The 23,320-nt window shown below is 45.7% G+C and overlaps 1 protein-coding gene and 1 long non-coding RNA gene across 6 annotated transcripts in view; both read left to right on the top strand.

The window, feature by feature from the left end:
* The window catches only part of SLC30A4 (solute carrier family 30 member 4), a 29,099-nt gene extending 25,675 nt beyond the window's left edge, over nt 1-3,424 (top strand). For all 4 annotated transcript variants that reach the window (XR_014519139.1, XM_083475357.1, XM_083475359.1 and 1 more), the window contains one exon: nt 580-3,424. Coding sequence is in view for 3 of the 4 variants with exons in the window: in XM_083475357.1 (XP_083331483.1) it covers nt 580-734 (155 nt within the window). In the remaining variant the exon portion in view is untranslated. The remainder of the gene's footprint in view (nt 1-579) is intronic.
* A 5,218-nt stretch (nt 3,425-8,642) lies between these two features.
* Nucleotides 8,643-14,133, top strand: LOC310693414. 2 transcript variants are annotated; one of them, XR_014519151.1, is made up of 2 exons: nt 8,643-8,681; nt 13,694-14,133. It is a non-coding gene; the product is annotated as an uncharacterized lncRNA (long non-coding RNA). The 2 variants fall into 2 exon arrangements; XR_014519152.1 differs by lacking the exon at nt 8,643-8,681 and adding an exon at nt 12,200-13,586.
* The last annotated feature ends 9,187 nt before the right edge of the window (nt 14,134-23,320 follow it).

The following is a 23,320-nucleotide window of genomic DNA, read 5'->3' as shown; positions in this document are numbered from 1 at the left end:
GCCAACCTAGCAGTTCGAAAGCACGTCAAAGTGAAGAAGATAAATAGGTACCACTCCGGTGGGAAGGTAAACAGCGTTTATGCCCATATGACCCGGAACTGTACGTCGGCTCCCTCGGCCAATAAAGCGAGATGAGCATCACAACCCCATCACAACCCCAGAGTCGTCCGCGACTGGACCTAATGGTCAGGGGTCCCTTTACCTTTACCTTTAACCATAAATTAATTTATTTTTCCCTGTGTTCTGTTTCTAGATCAGGGATGGGAATCTGGGGTCATTTAAATGTTGCTGCACTTCAGTTGCCATCATCCTTGACAATTGACCATTATTCCCCTGGCAGAGCTACAATTTCCCTCTCAGCACATTATAGCTCCCATAATTATTTGGGGGAAGCCGTCACTCTTGAAAGTGGCATCCCAGTGCTTTAGATGTGTGGTTTGAAAGTAGCCTCTCTTCCCACAGCCCCCTGCCCAGAAGTGCTTTGGAGATATCTGCCATTTTCCTCCCCCCTCCAACCCACCGATACGATCGCTCTGCCCATGTTTTGGTGGTACTTACTGTGTCTTCCTTGCTTTCCAGTTCCTGGCAGTTCATCAAAGTGGGAGGAAATCCAGTCGAAGGCCCGGCGGTTGTTGCTGAGCACATTCGGAGTCTATCAATGTTCAATCCAGCTTCAGAGTTACAGGCGAGAAGAGAACAAACCGTGCGCAAGCTGCCAGAATTCCAGTGCCTAATTTTTCCATGCTATTTTTCTTTTTGGGAGGGCTTGCTGCCTTATTCTTCTTAACCTTTGCAGCCAAAAGACCACGAAGCAATAAATGCAAGATTTGCAAACGGAACGGAATCCCTTGGGGCTGGACTAGTATTGGCAATCCTCTTGCAACAAGAAGGGTTTGGAACGGGGTCAGAATTTCCCTTTCCGGGAAAACGAGTTGTAACTTTCTCTCTCTGCCGTTCCTTTCGGCCAGGGTTTTCATGCCAATATCTATACATATCCAACAAATTGTTTACAGATCACGTTGCGGTTGGCGGATACCTCGTAGAGCACACTTCCTCGTTGCCATTTGTTAACTTCCAACAGTGCTTGCCTGCTTTCCTAAAGGGCGCCAAGAATTAACTACTTGAGTTTAAAAAGAGTTGCCAAGGTTGATCATGTCTGTGATCAAAAAGGTTAATGATCCCTGAACTGGTTACACCGTATTTTATCTCTCTCCAACGGCTATGGTTTTTTTTACTACCTTGCCTAAAACAAAAAACAATGCTGCAGGTATAGCAGAACATTTTTTTGTAAGTTGTCTCTCTTCATTCAAACTTGAATACATATTGAGAAGTATAGCTTTTGCAGTAACCAGTCCTGGAAATTTTAGCTTTAACCTACGATCCAAACCAGAAAAGGTCTTTTCCTGGGACAAGCTATCGGTTGTTTATCTGAAGACTTTGGGGCTGGACCCACTACGTTTGTAAGGAATAGTTCTCTCTCGTATCTTTCGGCGTAGGACTTTTACCATAGAAAAAGCATATTTAAATTTCTTTTCAAATATATATAATTTACTTTGAGACTATTTTTATCGATCATCTTGGATATCTAACATTTTAACCTGCTTCAAGAGGCTGTTTGGTTAAGCATGAACCTTAATTCTAGTGAATAAATATGTTGTAGGGGACTTTTTGTGATTGATTTGCCTCTTGCAAGAGAGGGGGGGGGGGCTTATAGAAACCACATTTAAAGCAGAGATCCAATCAGTAGATGTACTGTAGAATAGCCTGCACCAACTCTGTGCCCTGCAGGTGTTGTACAGCTGCCATCATCCCCAGCCAGCACAGAATTGTGGTCCATCTGGAGGGCACTGGGTTGGTGAAAGTTGTAGACATTCAGGAAATAAAGAGAACGAAGGCCTCAGATACACTGCAGCCCCCGAAACTTACAATTGTGAACATATGGTTTCCATTTCACCTTTACATTTCCTCCCGATAAATATCGATTTTGCATGGTAATATATGCTAACGTGTGCCAGTGAAATGTTAGTGATTTGGTGAACTGTACTGCCTTTTAGTCAAACAGAAGGACACCCACTGTCCATTTTTTTTTTGGTTGTCGTTCTTCTCCTAGCAGTCTAAAAGTAAAATGTTCCATTTTTTTGACCTGTGTTGAATTGCAGGCCTTCAGAACTCTTTTCCAGGCACCAAATTATTGCTGGATTCTTCCTAAAACTTTTTGAGTATAGAGAAGGTGAAACCAGGAGAAAGAACTGCAAGACAAGAGATGTTTCTTCTGGAGCATAGCTAATCCAAAGCCAGATACCATGAGAATTAGTGGGGTAGAAATTTATATTTTAAAAATGCCAGGGATTTGACCTCCGATTCTTTACATCTAAACAGAACTATCGGTGTGAATAAGATTGCGGTGTAACAAATACATGGTATAATTTCTTGGAAAGGTTTGATCTTCAACTCTGAAATTCGAAGCAATCAATATTTTAAAGCTTAGCTTGCCACATTTTATTTTCCACCGTAGTTTTTGTATCGCCCGTAAATAGGGCTAAAGAAGCCAAAAAAAGAAAATAAGCCCACTCAATCCCAACAAACAACAGAAATAAGTATCAACGTTAACAATTGCCAGCATGTTTTGACTAATTGGATAACTATTTCGCTGTTTGGAGCATAATAGTTTGAAATCTGTTTTTTTTTTCCTTCACAGAAGAGATACTTGTTATTGTTTTTAAGGACCAATATCTTCTCATGAAGGGTGACTTTTAAAATTAACACTTCATGAAAGCAATATGCATAGTTATTTAACTTTAAATTATTATTCAAATGCTTTCAAAGGAAGGATGACTTCAGATTTGATTGGACTCTAGTGCCCATTGACAATTGGCTAAAACTGATGGAATCTGGAGTTCAACAAGATCTAGAGAGCAAGCGATTCCTTGAAGAGCAAACTCTCTCCAAGTATCTTAGGAGATGGTACACTGATGGATAAAAATATGCCCGTTTGCTGGATTTTATGTCGCTTGGGCCTAGCCAACTTTCCCCCCTTTTGCTCAACCCCAAGACGAAATTTCAGTATTAGAATGAGCAAGCTGCACTAAATGATATCGAAATGAAGAACTGGCATATTTGGGACCCTGTTGTTTTGATACACGACAATAGAAACGCAAAGCCATATCTCAGTTTGTGAAACTTTTTGTGTATCCCTTCTTTATGACCTTTTCGGAAGTCAGGTATTTTTGCACACAAATGGATATTCATAATGGATATTTCATTAAACTGGGGGTTTACAGTACACCTAATTAGAAACGGGGGGTTTGGTAGATCTGTACTGTACTTGGAGTTTTTTTTAATTGTAATTATATACTATATATTTGTTTAATGAAACAAATGTGTTGCTTTACTGTGGATTTATTAAATTGATTATTATACTGCCCACGTCTGAGTTATTCTTATTACTCTTTTGTGAACTCTGGGCTCACTTTGGAGTGCAGATGAATAGATAAGTGATGATTTTTATTTTATTTTTTTGCTTGCCTAGCCAAGAGCAGACTTTAAAGTGCCTGGGCAAATAGAGTTAAGTTTTGACCTGGCACCGAAACAGTTGTAGAGTCAGTGCCAGACATACCTCCATACGGAGGGCATTCCAAAGGTATTGTACCGTTGCTTGGAAGTATAAGCCCTGTTTCTTTATCTCAGTGGTATGTGTGCATTTGTGCAATGAGAGTTACAGTATTTTTTGCTCTATAAGACTCACTTTTTCCCTCCTAAAAAGTAAGAGGAAATGTGTGTGCATCTTATGGAGCGAATGCAGGGTGCGCAGCTATCCCAGAGGCCAGAACAGCAAGAGGGATTGCTGCTTTCATGCGTAGCAATCCCTCTTGCTGTTCTGGCTTCTGAGATTCAGAATATTTTTTTTCTTGTTTTCCTCCTCCAAAAACCAGGTGGGTCTTGTGGTCTGGTGCATCTTATAGAGCGAAAAATACATAAACTGCTGTTTTCAATCTACGTACAGTATTTCTATATTTCATTCAAAGGACAGGTGAGGCCCTGTGCTTAATCATAGAGTGCAGTGTGTGTACGTACACTAGTGGCCACAATTGTGGGAAACTTTTGGGGAAAGTGTATTTCTGAAGCTTGATGGCTCATAACACCACTTTTATTTTTTTAGTAATACCATAATATTATATATCAATGGAAAGATAATTTAATGGAGAATGGAATGCAACAACGTTTGTTGAATTATCTGTATTCTATGAAAAGTTATAGCCAAATAACCAGAAAAAGGAAGCACAACTTGCTTAGGTTGATATGCGGTAAGCTTTCCTTCATTTGAGTGTAGCCAATGAGCCTGAGTGTTTGGAGAGCCAATCAGGTGTTATGAGCCATCAAACCTCAGAAATACACTTTGCCCCCGAATGGTTTCCACAATTTTGGCCACTAGTGCACAGATGTTTGGGTTCCTCCACAGCAAGGCCAGTAATGACAGCGCCAAACTTAATCTGTTCCGGAAGTCTGTTTGATTTCCAAAATGTTCGAAAACCAAGGCTCAGCTTCTGATTGGTGCAGGCGCCCCAGAAACAATAGCTGACAGCCGCATCGGACGTTTCGTTTCCGAAAAACATTCGCAAACCAGAACACTTCCGGGTTTTCAGCATTTGGGAACCAAGGCATTTGAGAACCGTGGTACCACTGTATTGTCTATACTGACTGGCAACGACTCCCAGATTTCAGTCCGTGGCCATGTTGTTAATAGTCTCTCCCAGCCCTACCTAGAGATGCTGGGAATTTGAACCTCAGATATTCTGCCCCCAAGACTGATAAAGTGGTACCCTGGGTTACATACGCTTCAAGTTACAGACACTTCAGGTTACAGACGCCGCTAACCCAGAAATAGTACCTCGGGTTAAGAACTTTGCTTCAGGATGAGAACAGAAATCATGCTCCGGTGGCACGGCAGCAGCAGGAGGCCCCATTAGCTAAAGTGGTGCTTCAGGTTAAGAACAGTTTCAGGTTAAGAACAGGCCTCCGGAACGAATTAAGTTCTTAACCCGAGGTACCACTGTACTCTTATTAGGGAGCCAAGGTCAACAGATTATTGCAATTTACATCGCAGAGAAAGCTTCCTCCTTCCTGTTCCATTGTTTACGGCAGAAAAAGCCAGTACAATGGCAAGCTCAACATGCCAAAACCACCCCACAAAGAACAAGAAGAACTGTCCTTCTTGATAAGGTCAGAGGAGGCCTGTCAAGGTGACCTGTAAGCAACAGCACTCTCCATTTGCAATTGCCAGCTACTAGTTAAGGTATATCTTCTTCTTTGGCAATCCCTCGTAGCTGAGTAAGATTGTCTTCCATTAACACAGTCTTAACAGTGAGTCCGTAAGTGACTGTGGAAGCCAATTCTGGACCCACACATCCTTCCACAGTGGGGACATTGGTGTCCGGGTGGGAGTTGATTATGGTGAGGGTTTGCCAATCATCCCTTCCTCTTAGCGTGTTTCTCCCTTTCGTCCTGAGTTCAAGCATCTTCAAAGCCCATGACACCTTTGGTAATGGCTGTTTTCCAACTGGAACTCTCGCAGGCCAGTGTTTCCCAGTTGTTGGTGTTTATACTACATTTTTAAAGATTTGCCTTGAGAGCGTCTTTAAAGCTCTTTTGTTGACTACCATCATTATGCTTTCCGTTTTTAAGTTCGGAATAGAGTAGTTGCTTTGGAAGATGATAATCAGACATCTGCACAACATAACCAGTCCAAAAAACTGAAAATCTGAAGAAGTGTGCATGCACACGAAAGCTCATACCAAGAACTAACTTAGTTGGTCTTTAAGGTGCTACTGGAAGGAATTTTTTTATTCAGTCCAAAAAAGTTGATGTTGAAAAATCACTGCTTTGACACTGGTGAACTTTGCTTCTTCCAGTACACTGGCATTAGTTCGCCTGTCTTCCCGAGTGATCTGTAAAATTCTATACAGGCATACTGCCTCTGACAACAATGTGTGATGCTATTGTAATGTGCGATTGCCACTTAACGGTGGCAAAAGTATTCCTCTTTGCCTCTCTGTGCGTTTGGTGCCACCCAGAGGAAATCCTCTGCTGTTCCTCAAAAAACATAATCCACACCGTCCGAAATGGTGACTTGGCTTTCTTTCCGATAGGAGAGCTAAAAGGCAAAGCCTTGAGGAAGTTAATGATTTCTCACAGAATTGCAGGAAAACAGGGCTGAACTTGTTTTGCAAGTGAATTGTTTCAAAAACAACATTACAGGGTGTTATTCACACTGCGTTGAGGGCTCATTTTTTGGCGTACCTGGAAACGCGGCATTTGCACCGCGAAACGTTGTAGGGGGCAATTTGCAGGTGTTTGGCACTGTTTTTTAGTGAATAGGAAGACCTAGGAATTTTAGCGAAAACTGTGACCCGTGGGTAAGGTCGCCAAGAGCTCATTTTTGGCCTACTTGGAAACACAGAGTTTGCATCACCAAGCGTTGCAGGGGGCAATTTGCAGGTGTTTGGCACAGTTTTAGAGTGAATGGGAGGATGTCAGAATTTTGGCAAAAACCGTGACTACTGTGGAGACAGCCTGACTGCTGCTGAGGGTGCTTGGCCAGCTGGCCAAGGGAAGGAGGGGGGCAGAACAAGCACCTCTGCCATTCTGCCCATGCCCACATCGCCACTAGTTGTCAATGCTTGCTGCTCCTGCCTGGGCACACGACGGCCTGACCCCTGGCACGGAAGGTGCCCCCAAGGGGTTGGGGCTAGACGGACCTGCTCCCCCACTCCAGCCCAGCCCTATTTCGCTCAGGTTGGCACCACAACCTCCTGGCACATGTGGGGAATGGATTCCCCATGGAATTAACATACCACAACTTCTATCTGTTTCCCTTTCCCTCAGGTGAAATCTTTCAATGGAGAATGAATCACGAGCCACGGTGGGTTTTTCTTTTGCGAAAAGTTTGGCGAAAGCTTTTTGCAAGCAAACTTTATTTGACCAAACTGCAGGAGGCAGTGGAAGACATGAGCCCATGGGGTCACAAAGAGTCGGACACGACTAAATGACAACAACAAAACCAGGAGTTTTGTGTTCTTCTTCTTCCACAGAAATGTAACAAACACTGCTGTTGCTTATTATGAACGTATACAGTGGTACCTCGGGTTAAGTATTTAATTCGTTCTGGAGGTCTGTTCTTAACCTGAAACTGTACTTAACCTGAAGCACCACTTTAGCTAATGGGGCCTCCTGCTGCTGCCGCGTCGCCGGAGCACAATTTCTGTTCTCATCCTGAAGCAAAGTTCTTAACCCGAGGTACTATTTCTGGGTTAGCAGAGTCTGTAACCTGAAGCGTATGTAACCTGAAGCATATGTAACCCAAGGTACCACTGCAATGTCTCAAGATATATGCTATATGCTGTTCAGGCTTAAGGTTCCTTTCTTTTACACAACTTTCATAGATCAGACTTCTCCACACACACTTCAGGAACTTAGGATTTCAGCTGGACTGTTTCCTTGCAGACCGCCAAATCCTCCTTGGCCTTGGAATCACTACTGCCCTTTCCTGTCAGAGTATTCCCTCTGAGGACCCTTTTCCCTGTAAAATACCATGTGGGACTGTGTCTTGTCTATTTTAACAGTGATCTGTGATTCAGAACCTTAGAGTATATACTGAGAGACATCGGCGCTGCTCAGCTATACCATCTGTCTGACTAGAGATGGGAAGGCCTGGAAAAAACCCAGAAAAATTGGGGGAAATACAGTCGTCCCCCATTTTCCCAGTTTTTCCCCAGGAACTTCCCTGACAGAACGAACTCTCCTGACAGAATTCCCCTCACAGACCAAATCATAGCCGTCAACTTTTTCCCTTTTTTAAGGGAAATTCCCTTATTCTGAATAGGATTCCTCGCAAGAAAAGGGAAAAGTTGACAGCTATGGACCAAATGAATCTCTCACAGTTTCTCACTCCACTCCAACTGCCTCCCTTGGAACTCTGGCCAATCAGAAGCTGTTGCTAGGTAACTGTTTGCTGGAAGGGGAAAAAACAGTGACTCAACAAACCTTTCCATCACAGAAGGCAGCTGACTTCATAGCTGGACTTGCTCAAAACAAGGTTTTGCAGCCTAATCCCTAAGCTTTTAGTTTTGCTGTCAAGGAGGGGTTTTTAAAACCATGTTCAGCTCACATTTGTGGGTATGTGGAGGGATACATTTCAATTAACATATACTCTCCTTCCTGTTCAAACCCATCCCACACAGTGGCAAGATCGTGAAACTTTGGGAAATTCTCTTGAAAATGATCTAGAACATATTTAGGAAAGTAGTTTGACATTTAATGGAACGACTCGTGACTTCAAGGTGTGATGTCTACACAGCCTTAGAGTTAAGAGAATAGAGGCATGGAAAGGCCATATGGTTCAACCTTGTCACCAACCAGATATTGACAACAGAAAATATCGTCCGGGGACCACAGCTGAGGACCTGCCAAGTTTCTCAACAGCTGCGGACAAGTCAAGCCAGTGGCGTAGCGTGGGGGGTGCAGGGGGGGCCGGCCGCACTGGGCGCAACATCTGGGGGTTAGGGTTAGGGGGCGCAAATCCACGGGTTAGGGGGCGCAAATTACTTGCCTTGCCCCGGGTGCTGACAACCCACGCTACGCCACTGAGTCAAGCCAGGGAGCCAAGCCACATGCACCACTTACAGGTGATAATAATAATAATAATAATAATAATAATAATAATAATAATAATGAAGAAGAAGAAGAAGAAGCAGCAGCAGCCACTCCTCTTCTCTGGGCATCGGAGCTCCTCCTACCTTCACAGTTCTTTCTCATCATGATTTGTCTCAGTAAGTCTCTCACCATCATCTGACAGGCATTGCAGGGCAATATAGGGCTTGCTTGCACTTTGTGACATCAGCTGGCAAACTGGGGCCAGGCTGTTGGTTTGTCAGGCAGCTGAATTAAGAAAAATAAAATCGGGGGGGGGGGGGTCCAAAGTGTGCTGGGATGAGGCCACTGTGGGTCAGGTCAGAGTGTCCTGTTGTGGTATGTGGTTGGGCCTCTCCGTGTTCTGCATCTTGCTCCCTGGCCCCTTCCTTAGCTGCTTGATAGAATCATAGCATGGTAGAGTTGGAAGGGATCCCAAAGGTCATGTAGTCAAACCCCTGGCAATGCCAGGATCTTGCCCACAGCCAGCCCTGGCTGGGCTCCAAACTCTGACCATCTTTTTACCAACCAGATCAGGGGTCAGCAAACTTTTTCAGCTATGGGCTGGTCCACACTCCCTCAGACCTTGTGGGGGGGCGGACTATATTTTGAAGAAGAAAAAAACAACCCGAACCAATTCCAATGCCCCACAAATAACCCAGAGATGCATTTTAAATAAAAGCACACATTCTACTCATGTAAAAACACGATAATTCCCGGACTGTCCGTGGGCCAGATTGAGAAGGCGATTGGGCTGCATTTGGCCCCCGGGCCTTAATTTGCCTACCCATGAACCAGATGCACCAACCCCTTGCAGTTCTGAATGGGGTGAAGAAAGGGGACAGAGAAACGTTTTGCTATCTCTCTCAGAACATGGATATTAGAGCCACACCATGCAGCCCTGTAAATATCTCAAGGGCCGTCACAGGGAAGGAGGGAGGAAGCTTGTTTTCTCCAGCTCCAGAGGCTGGGAACGGAAGCCACGGCTTCAAGATACAAGAAAGGAGATTCCAACTCAACTTCAGGAAGAACTTTCTGACAGTAAGATCTGTTTGACAGTGGGAAGAAATCCCTCAGAAGGTGGTAGACTCTCCTTCCTTGGAGGTTTTTCAGCAGAAGTGGGAAGGCCATCTGCCATGGACGCTTTAGCTGAGATTCTTGAATTGCAGGGGATTGGACTAGATGACCCTTGGTTGCAGAGGCAGAGCAAGGTGGGGGCGGTGAGGGCGGTCCACCCCAGGTGTCATCCCTGAGGGAAAGTGACATCGCCACGGGTGGTGCCCCCCCCCAGGACGTGCGCTGCCTCTAGCTCCACCTCTGCCTGTCCCTATTGGAGTGGCACGCCCCAACACGCCCCACCCCTAGTCTCTATGGGCGCCGCACCGTGCAGCACATCGTGCCCCGCCCCTATGGTCAGTTCGCCCCGCCCCTGGGCACACCGCCCCAGGTGCCCTCGAGGCTTCCTTCGCCACCGCCTTGGGGTCCCTCCCAACTGTGCAATTCTATCATCCTACGATTTAAAGTGCTTCCCTCATACAGACATACAATTCCCAGAACTCCTAACAAACCACAATTCCCAGGATCGTTTGAGGGAAGACACCTGCTTTTTACAACAGGGATGAGGAACCTGCAGCTTGCTTTCCCTGATTTCCTAGGAACCAGAAACGCAAAGCTCCAGTGCTTCTAACAGGATGATTTTAGGCAGCAGGGTATATAAAATATTGTACCAAAAGTTGGGTGCCTCTCCGAATTCCGGGGGCGGCGCGAACGACAATGGCGGTCCTCTTTGCCTTGTAAAGGGGAAGCTCCGCAGAAACAGGTCGTCCGCTACGGCGAAGCGGAGACCCTTGCTGAAAAACCACAGGCAGCGATAGCCTGTGGCCGTGGGACTCGGCGGGCACCATCAGCGCCCCCTGAAACGTTGAAGGAACCCCGTAAGGGGCTCCGGAGCGCGAAAGGGCTGGCGCGGTGCTGTGAGTCGATCGCTCTTTCTGTGGAGTGAAGCCGCAAAGCTGCTGTCGGTGAGCGCTGACCCTTTTCCTGGGAACATTCGGCTAAAAGGCAACAACCCGTGAGTAGGGGAACCGATCGAATTTGGGATTAAATTGAAATTGAAATTCGGCCAAAGCGAAGAGGTGGCAAGAGCCCATGGGGTTTCAGGCTCTCACCTTTAGAGAACTGAGACGTGGCAGAGACTGTCGTAGCTTTAAGAAATACGGTTTATTCACATGTTTACACCTTCAGTTTGCACGGAGGGAGTCCAGGTCTTATAGCAGAATCATTGCAAGAGGGACTTGCAGCCTTACAGCAGGGTAGCCAGCCTTCCCAAGTTGGATTCCAGACTCCTCTCCTGCTCTTCCTCCTCCTCAGCACCCCTTACTCAAAGCCTCTCTTTTCCTGTCCCCTCACACCCAGTTATCCTGCCCCCCTTGCAAATCCCCCATCTCTGTTCACACCTCTAGGCAAGGGAGAAGGAGTTCTCTTGCATTTCCACTTAGTCTCTCAGGGGGCTTGAATTGTTTCTTAGTGGGATCCCCCCTAAATCTATAACAGTAGTGTGTGTAATAGGGTAATTAAGGTAATTCTATTAGAATGTCATGCAGGGAGGAAGGGGGAAAGAGAGAGAGAGTGGAATTCTAGTGGTGAGGGAAGGTTGGAGGAGGCTTGGAAAGGGAGTTTGAATGCTAGAGGAGAGGCAGTTGAGAGTCGGTTGAGAGCGGTGGGTTCTGGAGGGGGGGCACTTGGTGGGGGACCTGAAGCTGGGCTGGGCAGCTATTCAGCATAGGATCAGTAGGACAGTAATCATCGCCATTGTTTGACGGTGGCTGAAAAGGAACGGAGACACAGAGAGGGACTGTGAGTCTCCTGCGGAGGCCAGGGCATGTGGCAGTCCCATGCCCAGTGAAGAGGGGCTCTGCCAGCTGTCCAGGAAACGGAATTGCCTCGATTTAGGAGGGACATGGAGCCAGGGCTTGGCTTGTATTCCTAATGCCCACATGCCTCATGCCACCCCCTCCAAGCCCCTGGAAAGCAGACCTGGGCTATGCCTGATTACCATCTTCCCAAGCAACTTAAAAATGGAAACAAAACAAACAAACAAAAGAGGTTTAAAGGCTCTCTCAAGGCCAGGGGTCGGCAAACTAAGGCCCGGGGGCCGGATGTGGGCCACCAGGCTTGTTAATCCGACCCGCGAACCTGCCGCCCACTTGGTCAGTCCCTGTGCTAAACCAGCATGGCAGTGACTTCCAAGACGCTGGCGCACAAACCTCCTGCAGCCAATCCAAAGCCGTGGACACCTCTGGGTGACGCCCCTTCCTTCCTGCTGAGGCGGCCGCATATGGCCAAGAGCCGAGCGGGAGGAAGCGGCAGTGGCAGGGAGGCTGCCTCCATCACCCAGGACAGAGGCATGGGCTCTGCGCCCCGTGGATCCCTGGCCAAGGCAGAGGACAATGACGACACTGCTGAAGACGAGGTGGTGTTGGCAGCTGCGGCATGAGTGGTGGTGCAGGGGGGTGTCCTTTTGGGAGGGGGTGCTTTCGGGAGAGGGTGGGTCCAGCCCCCCAAAGTTCTGAGGGACAGTGGACCGGCCCCCTCCTGAAAAAGTTTGCTGACCCCTGCTCAAGGCAAATCTTTTAAAATGTAGTATAAACTCCAACAATCGAGAAACACTGGCCTGCGAGTGCTCCAATTGTGTAACAGCCTTTACCAAAGGTGCCATGGACTTTGAAGACGCTTGAACTCAGGACGAAAGGAAGAAACAAGCTAAGAGGAAGGCATGCTTGGCAAACCCTCACCGTGACCAACTCCCGCCCAGAAACTTATGTCCCCACTGTGGAAAGTTGTGTGGATCCAGAATTGGCCTCCACAGTCACTTATGGGCTCACTGTTAAGACCATGTTCATGGAAGACAATCTTACTCGGCTACAAGTGATCACCAAAGAAGAAGATGATAGATTTGGGGTCTACGGCAAATTTCATGGACATGGACTTCATGGAATGCTCTTGGGAATCTGCCTCTCATGTGCATACTCCCCCTCCCCCTAGTTGGTCCAACACTTCCACCGTCTTACTTCCCGAAAGCCAGCACCCATCTGGCAGGTGGAGGGGCATCTTGGGGCAGGGAATAGCGTCATGGGGCATGAATCAGCTTCACCTGCTGAACAGCAACCTGAACCGGGAGAAGGTGTAGTGACTTCACCTGCAGCTCCAAGGACTCCGCGGAGAAGGCACTGATGAGAACCAGCTGGCTGCAGCCTTCTTAAGCAGACCTCAAAGCCAGAGAAGGCAGAGAAGGAAAAAAACTGCTTGTTATTTTTCCCTTTTTAACAATGTTTATTACGAAATATTATTTGATCGCCGGCATATCAAAAGCAATCAGTTGCTCCAATTTATTTAGTTAGTTTTGACATGTGCCAGTCATGTTGTTCTCCTCTTGTCAGGGACTGGCACATTCAGACAGCAACCGGGACATCCCAGAAGACATGCAAGGCACTGAGTAGCATGGATTCCTTCAACGAATTGGAAGGACTTTACAACCCACAAAGGCTGGACTAGAATGCCACAGATGACGGAGTTTTGCTCTTGTCCATCAGCTTGGGAAGTGGCGATGGAGAAGCATGGCCCTGTGGAGGAAGAAGGACCTGGTATCCTCCTGGCAGATGTGGGGAATGGATGCCCAATGCCCCTGCCCACCCAAAGAAAGCTTGGCCCACCCACTTCCAGACGAGAGCATCTTCTTTCTGCTCTCATGCAGGAAAGTTCTGTAACCTCTGTAACAACACAGGGCCTCCTCCACCACCTTCCCAGTCTCAGTTTGTGTGCGGTGCTATAGTTCCCAGATGGACGCAGAGTACAACTGTGAGCATTACAAAACTCAGGCGCCGTCAGCGATTTTATGCCCTGTGAGTTTGCACAGCAGCATGGTGTGGCAACGCGATAATTGGGGAACCCGTGGACAGTTAGAGCCCATTCACATGAGAACCCATACTATATCCTGCTTCCTTCACAGGGCCATGGCTTCAGCTCCCAGGATGAAGGACCAGAGAACATCCCAGTGGTTCCCGGCTGCCATCCCTTGCGCCTCTTCCCCACATCTTTGATGCAGAAGCAGCAGCCAAAGTTTCTTCTAATTAAGAGAGCAGCTCAGAGAAAGAGGAGACTTTGGCTGCTGCTTCTGAGCTAAGCTGGCTAGGACGGAGCCGAGATGCCTGCAGGGAGGCAAAGTGGGGAAACCTTCTAAGATCAGGTAGGAGGAAATGCCAATTGAGTGCCCTATATTATGGGAATGCTTCCTTTCCATGTCCCCCACCCTCATGTGCCACTGGTGCTAGCATGGCTGGGAGCCAGGCGCCTGCTGATGTCTCTGTTTTCTTTGCAAGGGTGGAGCCTTTCCCCAGCATTTAACTTGCTCTGGCCAAATCCCTGGAGAGACGTGACAAGCCTCAGGAACTGGGGCAGAGGGAAGGAAGGGGTCCTTGTGAAACACGCTTGGGGAGTTGTAGGAACACTCTCCCCACCTGTGGCTACTGTTAATGGAGAAATCTGAGGGCTCCCTTGGACAAAAAACAAGGGCACCAGTCAGGAATACCAGAGCAAAACAGCAGGCAGTAGGCTTGGTCTTTATTGAAGACTGTCACAACAGGACTCACACCTGCCACAAGGTGGAACAAGATGGAAGCCTCGAACAAAAGAACCCTCAAACTTTTATTAGCTGCTAATCCCCATGTTACACCCCCAAACTACATCACTAATACATCATGGTTACATCATGAAAGGGGAGCTCTGGTGGCAGTAATCTGAGCATCCTGGACCCTGCCCCATGGTTCTCCTTGCCCTCCACCAAACATTCATCAAGTGTAACAAAAGAGATATTTACATTTCCCTGTTTCCCAGCCAAGTTAATCACACCCTTTTGTCTTCATCTGGGTTTGTTATTTCTGGGATGGCTACCTGTCTGGCACTCAGGTATCAGGATGCCAGGAATTATCACTCAGGCAGTGGGGCTGCGGAGTAGCTGAGCTCACACGTCTATATGAATTTCTGAAGTTTGAAGTTTTCCCTGCGAGCCAGTGAATTGTTACATTTGGTATCGTGCAGCAAAGGCCCTTTGAATAGATAGGAAGAAACTGTGATGAAGTGTTTTGTGGGGACAAATCGCAAAAGTGATTGTGCTGATTTTGGTAGTGGGCTGTAAGTGCATGATATCTGCTGGAGGGGCAACCCCCCCCAACCTATACATAAATTCCTGCAACACTTCCAGGAAGTGCTTTTCAGAAACATTGCTCCCTCCAACTGTGGAGGCTGAACTTAATTTTGCAAGCAGCCGCCTCAGGCCCACCGGGGTTCTAGATACAAGTACTAGGTCATCAGCATACATTAATACTGAAGAGTTTTTGGTCGAGAATTGTGACAGGGGCAAACTGTAGGCCCTTCAGTTCTTTAACCATGTCATTAATATAAAAATTAAACAGGAAAGGTGCCAAAATGCATCCCTATTTGACTCCAGTAATGGTCTTAATTCTAGTGGTGAGATGGCCAGCCAGATCCACCTTTACTTGTATTGATGTGTCAGTATATAATGTTTTGATGAGAAATAATAGATGGAGGTCTATATTTGTCTTTTCCAATTTTTGCCACAATGCATGTCTTGGGACCGTATCGAAAGCTGACTTTAGATCGATAAAAGCGACATATAATTTTTGCTTCAAATTATGGATGTATTTACATAGCAGAAAGTTCATCACAAAACACTGGTCCAGTGTGGATTTCCCTCTTTGGAAACCTGCCTGGACTTCAGATATCACCTTATTTGTATCTGCCTGTTATGTACTGAGCTGAATAGGATCCAAACTGCAGCAGTCTGATTGGTCCTAGAACAATAGGATCCAAAATGCAGCAGTCTGATTGGTCCTAGAACAATAGGATTCAGAATGCAGCAGTCTGATTGGTCCTAGAACAATGCAGCAGTATGATTGGTTGGCAGGAACCACCCAATCCTGCTCCAGATAGAAGTGAATCCACAACCTGATTGGCTTACAGTAGAATTCCGGAATTAGCCAATCATGTGCAGCCCATTGTGTAAATAATGTATATAAAGCAGATACTGTGAGGGGACTTTCATTCATTCCTCCTCACTACTATGAGCTGAATAAAGAGCATGAAATCACTTTGCGACTCTGAGTATATTTCACTGCTCATTCTTCCAGTCTCCCAAGAAGGAGCCTGGCATATAGTTTAGAGGCTACATCTAACAAACTAATGGGTCTATAATTGGCAGGGTTTTTCTTATCACCCAGTTTTATCTGGTAAAGCGAATGATTAGAGGTTCGAACCATCTAGTAGCTCCCTCCGAAGTTTCCCTCAGGATAGCTGTCGCTCGAGCACCACAGTTTTATCTGTGGAGGCTGAGCATAGCGATCACGGATAGCTGCCATGGATAGGCCTCTCCTCCATGCAATTGTCTCACCCTCTTTGAAAGCCATCTCATCCAAGATGCTCTTGTGGGCATCTGGTTCTCCTTGGCTTCCTTACTCCTGCAAGGAGGCGGCTCTGCTGAGAATGACTGTGTGTCATTGTTCTCTCACCCTGAACACAAACAGGGATGTCCAACTCACAAGGGACTGCGATCTACTTACAGAAAAAAATACTGCCAGTGAGCTACCATTTTTTTTTGGGGGGGGGGAGTCAAAGTTGTTGACCTTTTTTCAGGGGGGGCAGGTCAAAGTTGTTGACTTTTTTCTTTTTCAAATAATCTTTATTAGTTTTTCAATTAGATAAGCTGCATACACATATTGTATTACATTTTACATTTATACTTGCTCTCCAGAGCTGACTTCCCTCCTTCCTTCTTCTGGTTTTTTATATCACATTTAATTTTATCGCATTATTTTCTTCCATTTTATATATTGTTATTCATTTTCCATTTTTGTCCATAGTGTATCCATAACCAAATAAGTCCTCATGTTTATACAATTCTTCTTGTTTGTCTGTATTCATTTACCACTACTGTTATATTAGTTTCCTTATACATTTTGCTTCTTCTTATCCATCACTTTTCTTAACCTTTCTTAATACAGTTCTGTTGCAGGAATAATCTTCGCATAACAGTCTTGCTTGCGTCCCATGCCACATTGATGTCAGTACCTTTATTTAAGTTTAGTTCAAAATATGAATTTAGATGTTTCTTAGTTCTATCAAATATCTCTGTATTTGAGGCATCAGGCATAAGCCTGCATTTTATTAATGTTTGATCAGGACTTGTATATTAGAGAGAGCCTAAAAGATTTTCAAATGTTTCATGCCAGGCAAGAAGGCTAGCTGCTTAAGAAAACACTGATAGTGTTTTCTTCCTCTTAGACAAGGGGCCCCTTTTTGATTGATAGCAGAAAACAATTCTCAAAGTCGTAAAAGCTGAAATTACAGACTAAAAGCAGGACATTGACCCTACATGTTACAGAAGATAAAAAAAACAGAGATAAACATAATTAGGAATGGGCAAATAGTAAAATGATACCATGGGCCTCTCTTAAACCTTGAGTTGTATTTTCTAAGGCCAGAGGTAAATGGGAGAAAAAACATCTAGCTGACAGAGAAAGAGAGGCTTTTTTGGGAAGTCTTTTTAAAGCATCTAGCTGGGAAGTCTTTTTAAAGCTGTTTCTTCCTTAAACAGATAATGGGAAAAGCAGCTTGCTGAAGGGGGGGAGGCTTCTTCTGAAACTGTTTTAAACTGAGTCCTTTTCTTTCTTTCTCTCTCTACTTTAAAAAGGCCTTATTCCTTTTAAGAGGCTATCTGTGTTGTGTATTAAATATGTTGGCTTAAATGTAATTATGCAAAGGATTTAACAAATGCTAGAAGAGTTGTATTTATCTTGAAATTAAGTCAGCCACCAGTCCAGCCTCTTGCCAGACAAGAAGACGCCATCAAATGCTGTCCTGATATATTAGCTGTCAGACATTTGTTTAGAAACCTTCAAATGAAGGATATCTTTCAATGTTGATGTGAAACTCAAGATCCTTGACATATGTTTAAGATAAAAATTTAAGATTAACCATTTGTTTTAGAAGGCAATAGGGCAGGGAGGGCAAGAGGTGAGCTGGTAATTAAGATTCCTTGTTGAGACACATGTAAGATATATTACTACTTATTTGTCATTTATAGATGTAACAATATATAGCTGTTTGTCTTCCATATAAGGACAGAAGGATATGGGTGTATCTTTTTGTGATTGGTTCTAGCAATCAGCCAATAGGAAATCCAACTAGGCTGATTGGACAGAGGCAGCCACAGGAGGAGCAAAGGGGGCTGGATTAAGGGAATATAAGGGCTGGCCATAATGGCAGGAGCCAGGCCAGAGCTTGGTAACCATATACCACTGTGCCTCTCATTTATTTGTCTGACAAATAAATAATTATTTTAATTTCTCTATTGCTGCGTTGAATATTTCATTCCAGCTAAGCGTTAACCACAAGCAGGGTGCTACATTTTATGGTGCCCTGTGACTCGGATAAGTGGTCTGCTGGAACGCAGCCCCTTCGCTCTACTGAGCAGGGTACAAGAGAGAGGATCTCTAAACTGCTTACCCAAGCGCGCACTGGTAAATTTTTCCAGGGGGAACGCAGAAGTCTCGTCTGTCTGATACCCTGCTCACTGGCGGCGACGGACCGGGGGGAAACGGAACCAACCAGGGGTAAGTGCACAAAGGGATTTTTGGCCCTCCAATTAATTGGGAGGAAGAGAAGTCTTGATCAAACTTCTGCGTCTCAGTAAGTGGGAACTGAGTACGCTAGGTGGTTGGGTATATCAGATGGTGGTCTGGTGGGGGAAAAGGGGAAGTTGGGAGGTAGTGTGTGGTGAAGTATCCAGCGCATTGTATGTGTGAGAAAGTACAGAGCAATCTGTAGCTGACCTGAGTGTGGAGTGGGTAGTACTTCGGTTCCCAGTGAGGCGACTCCATCTGGGCAAGGAAATCCACGAAGCGTGTGTGTGAGTGACTGAGTGGATACTTCACAGGGCCATACAATGGGAGTTGGGGGTTCAAAAGGGGAAAATACACCTCTTGAATGTATGTTAAATAATTTTAAGAAAGCCTTCTCAGGGGCATATGGAGTCAAAATGACGCCAGAGCGCCTGAGAACGTTATGTGAATTAGAGTGGCCGAAGCAAAATACTGGATGGCCATCTCAGGGAACTTTTGATATAAATTTAGTAAGCAAACTTTGGTCTAACATCGCCAAAGAAATTGGAGGGTGCCCAGAACAATTTTCATATATAGATTCCTGGCTGAGCACATTAAATAAAAATCCTCCATGGATAAGGGAATGCAAAGTCCAACGATGCAAATTATTGGCTGTAAAAGCCGAAGCTAGGAAAGGAATCTTGCCAAATAAACTCAAACCCATTTTTGAGGGACCAGAGGAAGAGCTGCTTCCACCTCCACCCTATGCTCCACATCGAAGGGAGCCTAATCCAAACACTCCACCAGTTGTAACCCCAAGGCAAGAAAGTGGAATGAATAATGGGGCTGGAGTCACAGAACTTGATTCCTTGATAGATTATGATAAATATCTTCAGGAGGCATTGGAGGCCTATAATAAAGCCCAAGCAGAAGTGGTTATTCCATCTGTGAGTCCCAGTAGAACTCCATCTACAGTCTCTTTTAGTGAAACAACTGATTGCCTACCCCAAACTCCTGTACATCCAAGTCCTAGAGAATTATTACAGAAGTTACAGGGAGACCTTAATCGGTCAGCAAGCAATACAGCCAGGCGTATAAAGCTGCTAAAAGAACGCCTTGGGACAAATACCATCCCCTATGATTTAAGGCCCCTAGAGCAAAGCGAAGAGAAAGATCACGTAGTAGCCCCTCTCAGAAGAGTATTTGATGCACTTGAGGAGCCTGTGCTGGTTAACGGGCTACCTGGACCAAGGCCACCTCGAACTTCGACCCTGCAATATATTCCATTCACGACTACAGATCTGATGAATTGGAAAACACACACCCCATCTTTCGCAGAAAAACCTCAGGCTATGATGGACTTGGTGACTTCAATAATAAATACTCATAGTCCTACTTGGACAGATTGCCGCCAGCTCCTGAATACTCTGTTCACCACTGAGGAAAGGAGAGACATAATTGAAAAGGCACAGATATATTTGCGTGAGCAGGCCAGAGTGGGAAATATTTTTAATATTGACCGTCATCTCCAAGACAACTTTCCCTTGGAAGATCCTAATTGGGATCCAAACAATGTAATTCACCTGGCCAGGCTTACCACCTATCGCCAGACGCTTGTGCAAGGTATCCGCAGGGCATGCCAGAAGCCCACTAATATGTCTAAAGTCTCAGAAGTAGAACAGAAACCAAATGAGAGTCCAGGAGACTTTTTAGAGAGGCTGCAAGAAGCCTATCGTATATGGACTCCTTTTGACCCTGAAGCCCCTGAAAACAGCAGAATGATTACTGCTACATTTGTGGCCCAGTGCGCTTCTGACATTCGTAAGAAAATTCAGAAATCAGAAGGATGGGAAGGGATGCTGATGAGCCAAATTATGGCCATTGCACGCCGAGTTTATCGGAATAGGGATGAGGCTGAGAAACAAGAGAAGAAGAAGTGGCAGAAGGAAAAGATGGTAATGCTAGCCACAGCAGTGAAGCAAGACTACCGCCCCTTAAATGGAGGAAGAGGGCGGGGAAGGAATCCACCACTGGGAAGGAATCAATGTGCAAATTGCAAGAAGGAGGGTCATTGGAAGCGGGAGTGTCCTGAACCCCTGAGGTTGGAAGAAGTACGCCCAGGCCCAGGCTCAGGCCCAGGCTCCGGCCCAAGAAACCAGGGACGGGGACGGGGAATGATCCGAGATGGAAGATATCAGAGACCTGGACAAGGACGGAGTAGGGACAATGTCATTGGACTGGCAGAGGAGGATTTTACCCAAGACTAGGAAAGACCGGACTCCATAAAGTTAGGCTTCCAGGAGCCCACGGTCACGATCCAATTAGGAAGCCATTTAATAGACTTTATGATTGATACTGGGGCTGAATACTCAGTACTCCCAGAACTATTGCAGAAAAAGGCATCCAAAAGTGTAGTCATTAAAAGTGCCACTGGTCAGTCAGCTAAGAGGTCTTTCCTCCAACCTTTGGAATGCCAGATTGGGGGACATCGTTTAACCCATCAGTTTTTGTATATACCTGAGTGTCCAATACCTCTCTTAGGTAGAGATATGCTGTCCAAATTGCAGGCCCAAATCACCTTCACTCCTCGAGGTCCAGAAATGAAACTGCCATCAAAGGCAGCAGGAATAATTTCCCTCTCCGTACCTAAGGAACAATCATGGCGCCTAATGTCAGCCCTGCAAGTCCAACCTACATTGGATACAGAGTTAAACAAGCTCCTCCGAACTCTACAGGTGCCACCAGGAGTATGGGCCGAAAATAGCCCACCAGGAATGGCCAAGAATATAGCTCCAATTGTAGTAACCTTAAAACCTATGGCTACCCCTGTATCTGTAAAGCAATATCCTTTACCCCGGCGAGCAGCAGAGGGCATCCAGAAACATTTGGACCGCCTATTAAAATATGGTCTGCTTAAGCCCTGCCAATCAGAATGGAACACACCCCTTTTGCCTGTTCGAAAACCTGGGACAGATGAATACAGGCCAGTGCAGGACTTGAGGCTCGTAAACCAGGCTATCGAGACCTTGCACCCAAATGTACCAAACCCATACACCCTGCTGAGTTTGATCCCACCAGAAGCAACATTTTTTACTGTATTGGACTTGAAAGATGCATTCTTCTGTTGCCGGCTGGCACCACAGAGCCAACCTATATTTGCCTTCCAGTGGGAAGACCCTTTAACAGGAACAAAAGGCCAGCTAACTTGGACGAGATTGCCCCAGGGATTCAAAAATTCCCCAACTTTATTTGGCACTGCCTTGGCGAAGGATCTAACAAGTTACCCCTCAATACCTGGAGAAAAGGTGGTTCTGCAATATGTAGATGACCTTATACTAGCAGCAAAGGATTTTGATACCTGTAAAGAAGGTACAGAGGAACTGCTCCACTTGCTCTGGGAAGCTGGCTACCGAGTTTCCCAGAAAAAGGCACAGTTATGTTTAGAAAAGGTCAAATATTTGGGCTTTGACATCTCACACCAACAACGAGCATTGAGGCCAGAGAGGAAAGAAGCTATTTGCCTTATCAAGGAACCTACCACAAGGAAACAACTCAGAGGATTCCTGGGAACAGCAGGGTTTTGTAGACTATGGATACCTGATTTCAGCAGTTTGGCCAAGCCCTTACATGAAAGCACTCGAGGTGCAGAAAAGGACCCATTTGTATGGGGACCTGAGCAGCAACAAGCCTTTTTAGTTATCAAACAACGACTTATGGAGGCCCCAGCCCTTGGACTGCCTAATTCGGAAAAACCCTTTCAGCTGTATGTACATGAACAGAATGGGATTGCAGCGGCAGTCCTGACCCAGAGATTAGGAAGTTGGAACCGTCCAGTAGCTTATTTGTCAAAACAATTGGACTCAGTAGCAAAAGGATGGCCTCCATGCCTAAGGGCAGTAGCGGCCACTGCAAGCCTTGTCAAAGAAGCTGATAAATTTACCTTCGGCCAGACAATGTATGTGAATGTACCTCATGCTGTTCTGACACTCATGGAATATAAGGGTAGTTATTGGCTAACGAACCCAAGGATGGCTAGGTACCAAGGCCTATTGTGTGAAAATCCCAGGATTCATCTACGAGTAGTGAATATGCTCAATCCAGCGACTTTGCTGCCCCTACCAGAGGTAGATGATGAAGAATCACATGATTGTCTCCAAATAATGGATGAAGTTTATTCCAGTAGACCCGATCTGAAAGATGAACCATTGAAAAATCCAGATGTTGTATATTATACTGATGGTAGCAGTTACCTGCATGAAGGTGCCAGACGAGCAGGATATGCTGTGGTCACCAATGAGGAAGTTGTGGAAGCTGAAGCTTTGCCTGCTGGCACCTCAGCACAAAAAGCTGAACTTATAGGTTTAACTAGAGCTCTGCAATTGGCAGCCGGATGTAAGGCAAACATCTATACTGATTCTAAATATGCCTTCTTAACCCTGCATGCACATGGTGCTCTATGGAAAGAAAGAGGTCTAATAGGAGCCCACGGGAAGGCCTTGAAATATGGACCTGAAGTAGAAATCCTGTTAGAAGCAGTATGGGCTCCAGAACAGATTGCTGTAATGCACTGCAAAGGTCATGGACGAGGAAGGGATCCAATAACCAGAGGAAATCATGCTGCTGACAAAGCAGCTCGAGAGGCAGCCCAAAAGCCTGTGGGAGGATTTATAGCAGCCCTCATACCAGAGGTAGCTCCAGAAGAAGTTAAACCTCACTATACCCCAGAAGAGAGGAAGTGGGCTGAACAGGAAGGAGCAGTTGTGAAGGACGGTTGGATGATCCTGCCAGACAATAGGATTTATGTACCTCATCATCTAGCAGGCACAATTGTAAGAAATTATCATGAATCTACTCACCTTGGCGGTACTGCAACCAGAGAGAGTCTCAGTCGGAAGTTGTATATTATTAACCTATCACAATTAGCAACTTGCATTTCACAGAAATGTGTTCTTTGTGCTAAA

The sequence above is a fragment of the Podarcis liolepis genome (assembly GCF_965112155.1).
Source record: "Podarcis liolepis genome assembly, chromosome: 14".
NCBI classification, from domain to species: Eukaryota; Metazoa; Chordata; class Lepidosauria; order Squamata; family Lacertidae; genus Podarcis; species Podarcis liolepis.
Note: the sequence above shows the minus strand (reverse complement) of the source record. Positions and strands in the feature narration are given on the sequence as shown.